This window comes from Silurus aristotelis (genome assembly GCF_946808225.1).
Source record: "Silurus aristotelis genome assembly, chromosome: 11".
In the NCBI taxonomy this organism is placed as follows: Eukaryota; Metazoa; Chordata; class Actinopteri; order Siluriformes; family Siluridae; genus Silurus; species Silurus aristotelis.
Window position 1 is genome coordinate 15,779,294 of NC_139584.1, and position 12,319 is coordinate 15,791,612.

Below are 12,319 nucleotides of genomic sequence, written 5' to 3' on the forward strand. Positions count from 1 at the left end.
TCTTTAAAAATATATATTTTTTATTAAAAATGTTTTACAATTCATAGCAGACAGACAATACAGTAAATCAGGAATTTAAAACTGTTTTAAAAAAGGATATAATGATGTATCACCCAGCATCTTTCTTTTAATATAGCATATATCATTATAATAAAGCTCTCAATGGGAGCATTAAAAGTACTTATTTAATTTGACCATTTTTGCTTTTTGTTTTTATTTGAACTTATGCACAAATGTGGAGTTAATGTTTTAGTTTTCATCCCTTGTACTGATAAAATATCATGTTTAACTAATTACAGTTTAAAAATGTCTCCTAGTTTATGAACAGCTAAAGTGAGTTCCCCTGAGAGCTGGAAATTTTCTCGCAAGAACTTTCCGATATATTCACAGTATGTTATGTCACAGTACACCCAGATTTGGATCAAGTCTCTTTGATAATTGGCATTGCATGTCGGAAGTCTGGAGTGCTTCACAGCATGGCTGAGTTTAGACCAAACCTCTTCAATGCTCTGTGGAGCACAGTTCAGCTCAGAAATGATCCATTTCGCTCTCTGGTGCAGGTCGAGTCCGTATTTCTGTACAGTTTTGTGGAACTCTCTAGAGAGGTCTTGTGATTTTTGAGGTGTTTTCGTTTTTGGTGGGAAGACACACCATGTGCGTTTACATCTCTTTGCCACATTTTCAGAATCTGCCTTGAAGTGTGTGTCAACGTTAACGGGGAATGATATCGATTTCCTCTTACTAGTGTTCAAACTTTTTTCTTGATCATCTATACAACGATTTGAAGAAAAAACATCTGGTTGATGAGGGGCATTTCCAAACCATTCCAGCTGGTTTAATGTAATGACTGGTGGAGATTTTTTAGGTTTAAGTGCACAGTTTCTGTCATTAGTAGAAGGAAACCAAGGTGTAAATGACGGCAAAACACGTCGAGGGAAGTCCTCCAGGGCCTTTTCACATATAGACACCAAATCACTCGATTTCTTCTGGTCACTTCTATAGTGTAAACACACATCCATCCATCCAATCACTGTACAGCTCTCGTCTCCTTCAATCCCGAAGCTCCTTCTTTAAAGTCAGAGCAAAGCAATAGACATAAAATATTTATTTTGCACAAGAAAATACATTTTGCAAACACAACATTTTTATTTAAATATGATTTTGCTTCTTCAACATCCAGTCTTATTGCACTAGCTTAGCTAGCAAGGTAACTAGCTTGCTACATACACAGCTGAAGTAGTTAAGGTTTGCCTGCTGTCATAATCAAATATTGCTGACACAGCAACCATTTTACAAACATTATAAATGGTAATTATCAACCTACCTTAAGTTTAAGTTGTGTCAGCTAATGTTTGGAAGGGGTTAGCTATACAAAGCTATCCACAGTCTAGCCCTTTGTCCTGGCGCAATACCACCTCCTGGCCAGCAGAGGCGCTGTGGACTGAGCAGAGGAAACGTGCAGAAGCAACGCCGCTTCCTGTTTCTGTAATGATGAGGTATATGTAGCTTTTCAGAAATGTGAGCGTGTCGCTCCGGCAACCTATTCGTTCAATATCAGAGTTTTACACCAGAAACCTAATATAACGTAAGATGGCTTATTTAACAACCAACCCTGCTGATGAAACCAGGTAAGCGAATTTATCAGCAGGTTGATTTAACAGAGAAAATATCCTAATACAACATATGCAGCAGCGTTAGTTGTTTGTTCACATGAAAATGGGCTAAAAACGCAGGCGAAATGTGTGGTACAAAGTGTCTCTTTTTAAAATGTTTTAAAAGCTAGCAAAAACATTCAGAAAATGGAAAGTCTGTGTGCAGAGTTGAAACACAGATTGTGTGTGTGTGTGTGTGTGTGTGTGTGTGTGTGTGTGTGTGTGTGTTTCTCGTGCTAGTGTTTGACTAAAAATCACCATTCTTTCTTGCAGGTACTTGTGTTTATACCCAGCTTACATTAACAGTAAAAAGACATTAGCAGAGGGGCGAAGAATACCAGTTGAGAAGGTAAGACCCAGAGATAATATACTCAGCTTCTTAATTATTGTCATTTTTGATGTCTGTGATTGAATCATGTGAACGAATCGTTGAACTTTAACGAGTCATTAATGTGACTCAGAAGAACGAGTCCCAAAGAGTGATTCGTTCATTTTTTCCCCACTTTACGCGCATGAGCAAACCATCGCAAAACCTCTGTATTATGTAGAGGAAACAGAATGGAGTAGTTTAGTTCTCAACTCTTCTAGTACAAGTCGTTCGATCTTTACTCAGGTGACACCTATATACGATATGCAGATATAAAATGCATGCATTTATTAATTATTGGAATTATAGTCAGAGTTGTGTTGGGGGAATTGTCTATTAAAAATGTAACATTTTATTTCATTGATCAAAGGAACGAAATGAACTAAATGACTCAACAAAAGATTGGTTAATTTTGATGAACGAGATTCAAAGAAAAATACAGTAAAGACCTCCAGATCAGATCTTTGGCAGGCCTTCCAGATAATTAGTTTCATAGAGGTTATGTGGTGTCGCAGTGTATATTCAGATCATTGGTGACCCCCAAACACTACCATTTTATCTGTTATGCACATTTAAAACACTACTATTTTTGGAACTTTGTCTCTGACTAGCCATCTCACTGTTCATGGGGTAATAAATACTGCCCTATTCTACACATCGTTATTTCCCTAACAGTGCATATAGGCATTTTAAGATATGGTGCCAAGTATACAAAAAAGACCCAGAAATGGGTAAATTAAAGACAAATATTATATTAAAAAAAAAATCCAATAGTCCACAAACCTGTAAAAGATCAGGCAATCATAGATCCTTGTTCCTTAAAAAAATTTAAATACCGTATTTTTCGGACTATAAGCCGCTACTTTTTTCCCACGCTTTGAACCCCTCGGCTTAAACAACGAAGCAGCTAAATTATGGATTTTTACTGGGTTTTTCCCGGTTTCATAAACTTCAAGTCAAAAAACAGAACCTCATAACATTAGACCAATGAAATTTCCGAACGGAAACGAAAAAATGCACCTCACCTGTGTTCTGAGCTGCACGGCTTCGGGAGAAAAACTTTCACCGGTGTTGATTTTTAAACGCACACGATGCCAAAAGATAAACTCCCGAGAGAAATAGTTGTGAAAGGAAGGAGCAAGACAGTGAACAATGACTTTCTTGGTAGGCTACTGTTTAGATACAAGCCGTTGTAACGTGTTGAGTCTGGGTGAAGGGAGAGCTCACTAACTCCAGTTGCAACAGAAATCATATAAGCACAGACAGGTTTCCAAAACTCTTGCTTTTTTATTTTTCTTGGCAACAGCATTATGGGTTAGTTAAAGAAACTTAGAAATGAGCATCAGAAAATAATAAACACATAATCCCCAGTCTCACACACACGCAGTAATACCGGCAGAATGCAGTGATGTGCTGTTCCCAAAATGTCGCTCTGCTCTTAAAGGAGCCACAACATATTTCACCCGTTACACAGTGTAACAGACACTCTCTTTTGGTAAAGCCTGTGTAAAGTTCATTAGTTTCAGTGTACACCCGCGGCTTATACACAAGGTGCGGCTTATTTATGTTCAAAATAAAAATATTTGTCAAATTCAATGGGTGCGGCTTATACAAGGGTGCGCTTTGTAGTCCGGAAATTACGGTAAATGTTAATTCACACTCGATTGTCATCCTGTTGATAAAATCTTCAAACAAACTTTATTTCACCTACAACTTAACTGCCATTGCTTGAGTTTCAATTTTACAATTCACCTGTAATATTGTATGTAAATAAATGACCAAGTATAATATTTTCTGTCTCATTTGTTTAATTGGGTACTGAAAATCTGATATTTATGCAGATATTTTTTAAAGAGGTCACAAACTTTTACGCATCATTGTATGTGGGGTTGTTTATAAAAAAAAAATTTTAAGCAGTGGTTAGATTTTACAAATTTGTGTGACGTTTATATATATATATACTTAAGCACATATGTTTTTGTACATTCTTATTTCTTGTGTCAGAAATGTTGTTATCCTTCTGGATTTTTTTTTACTTTTTGGTTTATATTAATCTATCAAAATTCTCTCCAAGGCTGTGGAAAACCCTTCCTGTGCTGAAATCAAGGATGTCTTAACTGCAGCAGGGATGAATGTCAGAGTTGAGGTACTGTATGCAGGTTATTCACGTACACAACGTTTTGTTTTATTATTAAGATATACTCTCTGTACTAAGTTGTTATTTATATATACATTCTGTAATCTAATCTACAGGATCTTTTTTTTTTCCCTTTCTTTCTCTTTGGGTTTCCCCACATACAGAACAAGCTCTATCCAAGAGAATGGAATAGAGACGTACAGTTTAAAGGAAGAGTGCGAGTTCAAATCAAACATGAGGATGGACGTTTGTGTCAGGAGAAATTCACCTCTAGTAAGTGTCAATGTAGCTTGTGTTTAATCTAGCATAATACTATATTATTACTTACACCCCTCTGTATATTAGTATTTTATCCAGCTTTTATTTCGACTTGGTATTGTGAAAAATCAGTTGCATATGCCAAATTGATGAGGTAATAATATCCTGCCTTGCATTATATAAGCATCAGGTTTGTGTTTACATTTGTGAAGATTTTTACTACTGTTCTTACTACAGTTCCCAGTATCAGAACTGAACAAATTATATTGACTTGTAAATACATCCATATGAAGATGCCATTACACCGAAACCGTGTAATTCGTTTATCCATCCATCCATCTTCTCCCGCTTATCCGATGCCGGGTCGCGGGGGCAGCAGTCTAAGCAAAGATGCCCAGACTTCCCTCTCCCTAGACACTTCTTCCAGCTCTTCCGGGGGGACACCAAGGCGTTCCCAGGCCAGCCGGGAGACATAGTCTCTCCAGCGTGTCCTAGGTCTTCCCCGGGGTCTCCTCCCAGTGGGACGCGCCCGGAACACCTTCCCAGGAAGGCGTCCAGGAGGCATCCGGAACAGATGCCCGAGCCACCTCAGCTGACCCCTCTCGATGTGGAGGAGCAGCGGATCTACTCTGAGCTCCTCCCGAGTGACTAAGCTTCTCACCCTATCTCTAAGGGATCGCCCAGCCACCCTGCGGAGGAAGCACATTTCGGCCGCCTGTATCCGGGATCTTGTCCTTTCGGTCATGACCCAGAGCTCATGACCATAGGTGAGAGTAGGAACGTAGATTGACCGGTAAATCGAAAGTTTCGCCTTGCGGCTCAGCTCCTTCTTCACCACGACAGACCGGTACATCGACCGCATTACTGCAGAAGCTGCACCGATCCGTCTGTCAATCTCCCGTTCCACCCTTCCCTCACTCAGGAACAAAACCCCAAGATACTTGGGGTTTAGAATACTAATTTGTCAGCCTGTTGCTTAGGATGAAATGCTAATTTCTACTAGCTTACCTTTTTAGTGTCAGTCTAACCACAGGGTGACCGTAGCTTCCCTTAAACACTGGTTTATTGTATATGGTAGTTTCAGCTTATGATGCGAATCAATTAGTTAGATGTGACAAATTTTATTTTGTTTTGCAGTAGTTCATGTGAATCTTTGTGTAAATGTCTAATTTGGGCTGCAATTGCGACATTTCTGCTTGATTTGTTTACGTGGTAATTTTTTAAATACTGTTACATTGGTATGGTTAACTCATGGTTAAAATCCTTTTTAATTGTTTTAATTTGCTGTGTCCCAAACAAACTGCTATGAAGGGATAACACATCAGAGTTTGGCTTGAACTCAATACAAAGATTATACTCTTTACCACTATAGTAAGAATCAAAGCATTTCAGAGAGAACAGCATGTCGCCTGGTTTGGCGAATATCACTTTCTGCAGAAGAATTTGGCATCAACGTGGACCCAGCCTACCATGTGTCAACAGTTTGGATGGTTGGCGGTGGTGTACTGATGTACAGCACACACTGCACCCCTTAGCACAAGCTAAGCATTGTTTGAATGCCACAGACTATTTAAATATTGTCGCTGGCCATGTGCATGTCATCATGCCCACAATTTACCCATTTTAATTTCAGCACGATCGTCTGAAAGCAAAAGTCACTTTGAATTAGTTCCATGAATATGACCATGATTCCTTAACGCTTCAGTGGTCTCCTGGTCATCGGAGCTGAATCTAATAGAACACCTTTGAGATGTGGAAGAATGGGTGATTAGCAGCATGAATGTACATGTATTAAAGCCATGAAGTAACCATGTCTCCATGACCAGAATCTTGAAGGAATGTTTCCAACATTTTGTGTAATCCATGTTATGAGAATGGAGTCTGTTCTGTTAGTATGGTGTTATTTTTAATGCTAGTTAAAGATCTACACCAAAACTCTATAAATCACACCAAATTTATGCATGTAACTATTACCACTTACCCACAAGGGAAATGCTCTTACTGATTATCCCATGATAAATGTGTTTGGTCTGTGTTACCTGTGCAAGACACTGTACATCATTTTTGCTGTAACTGTAAGTAACTGCTACAACGCCATAAGGTGGATCTAGGGATTTTCACTTCCTGTCTGTGCTTTATGGTGATGTGATATTTACTTTGTTTTTCAGAAAACGATATTATGGTCTACGTGGCTGAGATGATTCCAAAGTTAAAAACAAGAACACAGAAAAGCGGAGGAAATGAAACAGGAGCACAACAAGGAGAAGGAGGAAAGAAAGGAAAGAAGAAGAAGAAGTAGTTGTATGCGCCCAAAAAAAAAAAAAAACACCTCTTTACGTGTAAACTTGAAGATTTGTCTTTACAGTTGTATTTGATTCTCTTGTGTGTCTTGTCAGTACTGACCAGACCATGACACTTCTGTGTGTAAAATCTTTGTTGACATTATAATTTTATGATAAAAACTTATAAGCAAAATACCAAGATTTTTATTTGAAAACCTTTACACTTTTAGTGCTTGAATTGAAGTATTAAACATGTTTCAAATGAAAGCAAAATAGAAAGGGCTTTGTTTGCAAGTGTAGAGTAATTGTTCATACAGCTATGAATGTCTTTTTGAGCAACAAATAAACATAAAATACACCAGCAGCTGTTTGAGTAAATATCTTTTATTTCCCCATTATCTGATTTTTTTTCTTGTTAAGAAGCCAAATATGATATATATATATATATATATACTGTTTATAATTGCACTATGCACACAATATATTTATTATTATTATTTTTATTTTTTTTCATTTGGTTTGGCTACATTAGATTTTCACTGCAATATATTTTTTTTATAATTGTGGTAAATCATAATCTTGTGCATGATCTTTGTGGCATTTTGGCCTTTTAAAACCTATTTGATGAATGGAGCATTTTGATTTTTTTTTTTTCCAAAAGTTCTCATTTAAAAAGTTAACAGGAGGAAATATTTATATTATATAAATATTATATAAATAATATTTGTTACTATAATTACATTTATACAACTGAACTGTACACAATTTGTAAATTTCCCTGTTGTCAGTCCATCAGTGTCTGCTATAGGATCAGTACTGACCAGATGTTATTTGTGTGATGGATCATTCATATCACAGTGATTCAAGTAGTGGGTGAGGTCCAGGAGGTTTAAATACATTGTAGGAGTATTGTTATAAAATAAAACACAATTTTGTGATCGAAAACCACACACTAACAGTTCGTGACACTGCAGCACTGAGAAACATCCACCATAATCAATAATATCTATTCAGTAGTGGTAATTTTTTTATTGTTAAAGTATATAAGCCAGGTTTTAAGTCTGTACAAATTTAACTGAAAGATGTGCATTATATTAAAATGTTTATAGGTAAATATAGATAGGTAGATGTATTTAAAGCACATTACCTTTCTTTAACATCAGAAAATAGTTGAAACTATTGTTAAGGTCTAAAAAAATATTTTTAAGCCTATACATTTTACATATTAATGTAATGTAAGACTGTAATACAATGTGCTGCCAGTTTATTCAGAATGCGATTTCAAATAAAGGTAGGCGCCACAGACATACTGTCAAGATATATATAAAGAGCAGATGCTTGTGTACCAGTTTATTGAAAGCAGCCCAACCAGCTAGAATAGACATTTACTAACAGACATAAATGTCTAACATTTACGTATTCAATAAACAATATAAACAACATGTTATGTATGAATAAATTAACTTTTATTTTATATTGTTATCTGCTCCATAGCCAGTAATCCAGAGTAATATGTAAAGGAAGCTCCTCTTAAATCATTCCTGATCAGGCTGTTTGACCTTTGTTGACATGGCCTGCATGTCATTGATGTTCTTGATATGTTTTGTTTGATTCTCAAGTCTCATTAGCCATTCGTCACGAAGCCTAGATAAACACAAAGTAGAATAAACATTTACGTCATGGTGTCGCATTTATCCGGGGGACATATGTTGTCAACCAGTGACAGAATGACAGAATGCAAAATACTATGAATAGCCAACTGACATTATTCTAAAATAATATACATTACAAACATATAAACTTTATTGAACTGTAACAGGCACCATCTAATTTTCACATCTCTTGGATTAGTTTCTTGGATTAGTTTAGTAGTAGTAGTAGCAGTAATAATAATAATAATAATAATAATAATAATAATAATAATAATAACAATAATAATAATAAAAATAATAATAATTATTATTATTATAACAAGGTTTAATACGTAGCATTTACAAAGCATCTTTCATATTATTAGTATGGCAATTTTGAAAAGTTTAATTTATAAGTATAAAAGTGAAAATATATTTAAAAAATGTTTTGCCAATCCTTTATTCTACGCTGTTAAACACTTATTTGAAAATAAAAAAATCAATATGAAAAGCAATGTAATTATTATTATTATTTTTTTACATATTATATATTATAATATCAAATGTAAGTAGAAAGTTTTGTTCTTACTTTGACAGAGCACTACTCTTCATCCTAGATTCTTCATTCTCTGTGATCTGGACATGATTTGAAATTTTGTTCTCCCAGTATGCTTTGATAAATAATTTGTTATGGATTAGTGCTGCACTCATGTTCGGTTTTGGGATCTTGCACTCCTGAGACACTGGAGACAAGCAAAAATAATCAAATAATCAAATCAAAAGTTTAACTATATAAACTAAACTATAAAAATCGTTTCCACATGCAAAGTTAACTCTAGGTTTTCGCTAGAGCTGGTAATCTCATATTCCAGCAGTGCTCCAGATGTTAGTGCAAAACAGTGTTGCTGGTTAATATCAGCAAAGTAACATAAAATTAGATAAAACTTATGATGACTAGCTCGCTTTTGCTCTCATTATCCTGTGTAACCACAAATATTTCTAATAGTGTCTCTAAAATCAAAAGATTACCTTTTAAGCTCTTTTCCCAGAGAAGTGTATTTATTGACTGCGCAGGGAATCAACTGTGCAAAGGAACAAAATGATTGAGATATGTTTGGAAGCCTCAGTGGAATCATGCTACAAATTCCCAGTGTGCAGTGTGTTACATCCATTGACACTTAGTTTAGTGAAAGCCTATAACGGTATTACGGTACTCAACAGGTGCCACAAAGTTATGTACACTGTACAGTATCAGGGTTGATAGCATTGCGTGTTCTGCTAAGTGTCACAAGAGATTTTCAGCATCAGCTTTTATTGTACATGCACATCATGTCACAAGAAGCTGGCAGGACAAATAAGAATACACGAGCAGCAAAGCAACGCTGCTGCGTTGGATCTTATTACTAAGGCTGAACAACTGATGTCTATATCAGGTTGATGTTTACAGCCAAAGATTAATATCTAGACACTTCCTGGACTTATTGCATTACTTGAATGGGGCAAATGCATCACATTGGGGATGTTGCATTGTCTTTTAAAAATAGTGATTTAAGCCCTTTAAACTGGTTTACAACAGAAAATATTCACAAGAAAGTCTAAACTCTAAACTCAGGCAAGCCCAAGCATAGAAACAGATACAACAATTGAGATTTATTATTGTGGTTACCCACTGGACAATCGCCTGGTTTTGTACTCGACATTGGTCTAAGTCACATTATCACCGAGATCAGCTCAGTGGCATCGGCCAGTAGTATTCTGGAAAATATGAAGTGCCATACAAATCTGTTAGCATGTGCTTGACATTTTGTTTCTTTAGCGTTTGATATCTCATAAGTCCAGGGCATTACCCAGAGGTCAACTGAGATTAACATGATCTATTTTTATGATTCTTGAGCTACGCTTTCAAATGTTAATAATATTAATTAGAACACTGAGGTGAAGGCTTGTGTGTCTTAAACCATATTTTGCCTCTATAATTAAGAATTAAGAATCTTTCAGGGTACCAAATGACACTGTCCAGATACATCACAGATTATAAACATCATGTACTAATATATGAATAATAATTAGAGGCAGAAGAAGAAGAAAAGGAATATTATTAGAATTATAGATAATTTATCTGTACTTCAAACACTCTTGTGAACAACATCATGTTTTTTGATATCATGAGTACCAGTAAAATCCCATCACTTTGCTGACACTTGACACTATGCAGAAACGTCTTGTTTTTTAACATACATCAGACAGTCAATATTAAATTTATTTAAAGGATTGATTAGTACTGAAATGTGTTGGTACAGGGCTTTCGGAATGCAATCCTTTTTACGCGTGGAACATAGGTCAAATCTGAGTTCCCTCAAGAACGTATTAAATGGCAGACCGCATTTTTTAAAATATATTATTAAACTTGAAAACATTCACAACAATGGCAGTTGTATAAAAAAAATAAACTAGAGTTAGTGCAATACCGGAAATAAGATTTGTTTTGCACATGAGAATGAAAACGCTAAAGAATCAATAGCGCTAGCGTAAGCCACTAAACAGGAAGTGTACTGAACCATGACTGTCAGAACTGTTAATTATTCTAGCTTAATTCTAATGTGCCTAAGTTAACAAGCTCACTATACCTCAAAACATAGCCATCAAATGTAAACATGTAGTATAAATCAAAATTTGATTGAACTTAAAAATAAGTTTTTTACTTAACCTTCAAGAAAGCTTACTGAGAGTTTACTGAAAATGTTTAGTAAGCAAAACAAACTCTTTGTGCTGTGATCTTCCATTACGATTTTCTTTTAAAAAATATATTATTATTTTTTTCTTTTTTTTTTTTTTTGCAAGCAGAGATATGCTGCTCTGTGCACAGTGTATCGTCATTGGATATATGGAGCAGTGACTCTATTAATAAAAGCATTTCTATTGTTTGTAAAGCAAACTGCTGGCAGGAAAAAAAAAACAAAAGTTTGTCTTTGATCCATATTATATTAATAAACTTGCAGAACTGTTTTCACACTAAAAAGTCTAATAAAAAGAAAATAAATTTATCGTTTTATTTGTTTATTTCATTTAGTTTTAGTTTACAGTAATATATATAACTATAAACAGTAAACAGTAAAATTATACACTTATGTGGAAATGTCCTAGTGTATATATATATATATATATATATATATATATATATATATATATATATATATATATATATATATATATATATATATAAATATAATTGTATTGTAACATAATGTCATTATCTGTTTTAAGATTTAAGCCATTGGTTGGCATCTCCCAAAGACAAATAATACAAATTTTCTAATGAATAAATGGTACAACCTGGCAAAATTGTGGCCTAAACAAACAAAAAATCTAAGCCATTGAATCCATCAATGGCTTGTTCAGACAAATAAATGAACACTATTCAGTTTTGTAAATGAACTGCAATAAATGCATGATTTATATTTATTCTTTATTATGTGCTCTTCGTTTGTCCCATAAGCTTTGAATCTGACCAATCACTCACAGCCATTAACTTCAAACCTGTACACATGAAAGTTTTGCTACATCCTGCAGAATCCCAGTCCCAACTCATCAGTGGTGTACAATTACACAATAAATGTAAGGTCTTACTATACTTAAGTAGTTTTTTTTACGTATTTGTACGTGTTTACTGAAGTATTTCCATTTAGGGATATATCACTTTAAATTCACTACATTTAAAAGTCAAATATCTAAGTCAAAGGAACTACAAAATCAGTCGTTCCTTTTAATTTATGAGTGGATAAAAAAACGTCAAGCCCACAGCAAACAACCAATCAGAGTAGAGAGCGCACTCTTGTGAACTGGTTTTGATCGCCGTTTCTTCGTTTCTTCACACCAACATACAGTTCAGAGTCAGTTCAACTGCGAGCAGAACATTTTAAGAGTAATAAATGAGGGAAAAAACACCTGACTCTAACTTGCCACAACACCCATGGCTGCACCATTATAAACAG

At 35.1% G+C, this 12,319-nt stretch overlaps 2 protein-coding genes across 2 annotated transcripts in view; one reads left to right on the plus strand and one right to left on the minus strand.

Annotated features, from left to right (window-relative positions):
- On the minus strand, nucleotides 1–1,465 carry shld3 (shieldin complex subunit 3). Its single transcript, XM_083555263.1, has 2 exons — nucleotides 1,325–1,465; nucleotides 1–1,068 (listed from the first exon to the last, which is right to left on the minus strand). The coding sequence occupies exon 2, from the start codon at nucleotides 1,017–1,019 to the stop codon at nucleotides 294–296; it is 726 nt and encodes a 241-aa protein (XP_083411389.1). The 5' UTR covers nucleotides 1,020–1,068; nucleotides 1,325–1,465; the 3' UTR covers nucleotides 1–293.
- LOC310733717 (leucine-rich repeat-containing protein 2-like) overlaps nucleotides 1,463–12,319 on the plus strand; it is an 18,821-nt gene continuing 7,964 nt past the window's right edge. The window contains exons 1-5 of the mRNA XM_083555125.1: nucleotides 1,463–1,628; nucleotides 1,926–2,001; nucleotides 4,094–4,165; nucleotides 4,321–4,429; nucleotides 6,583–6,712. Of these exons, the coding sequence (XP_083411251.1) occupies nucleotides 1,591–1,628; nucleotides 1,926–2,001; nucleotides 4,094–4,165; nucleotides 4,321–4,429; nucleotides 6,583–6,712 (425 nt within the window). The 5' untranslated portion in view covers nucleotides 1,463–1,590. The remainder of the gene's footprint in view (nucleotides 1,629–1,925; nucleotides 2,002–4,093; nucleotides 4,166–4,320; nucleotides 4,430–6,582; nucleotides 6,713–12,319) is intronic.

Excerpts from the sequence above, each read along its gene's own strand:
- shld3 (XM_083555263.1), bottom strand. The coding sequence starts at position 1,019 with ATGGATGTGTGTTTACACTATAGAAGTGACCAGAAGAAATCGAGTGAT.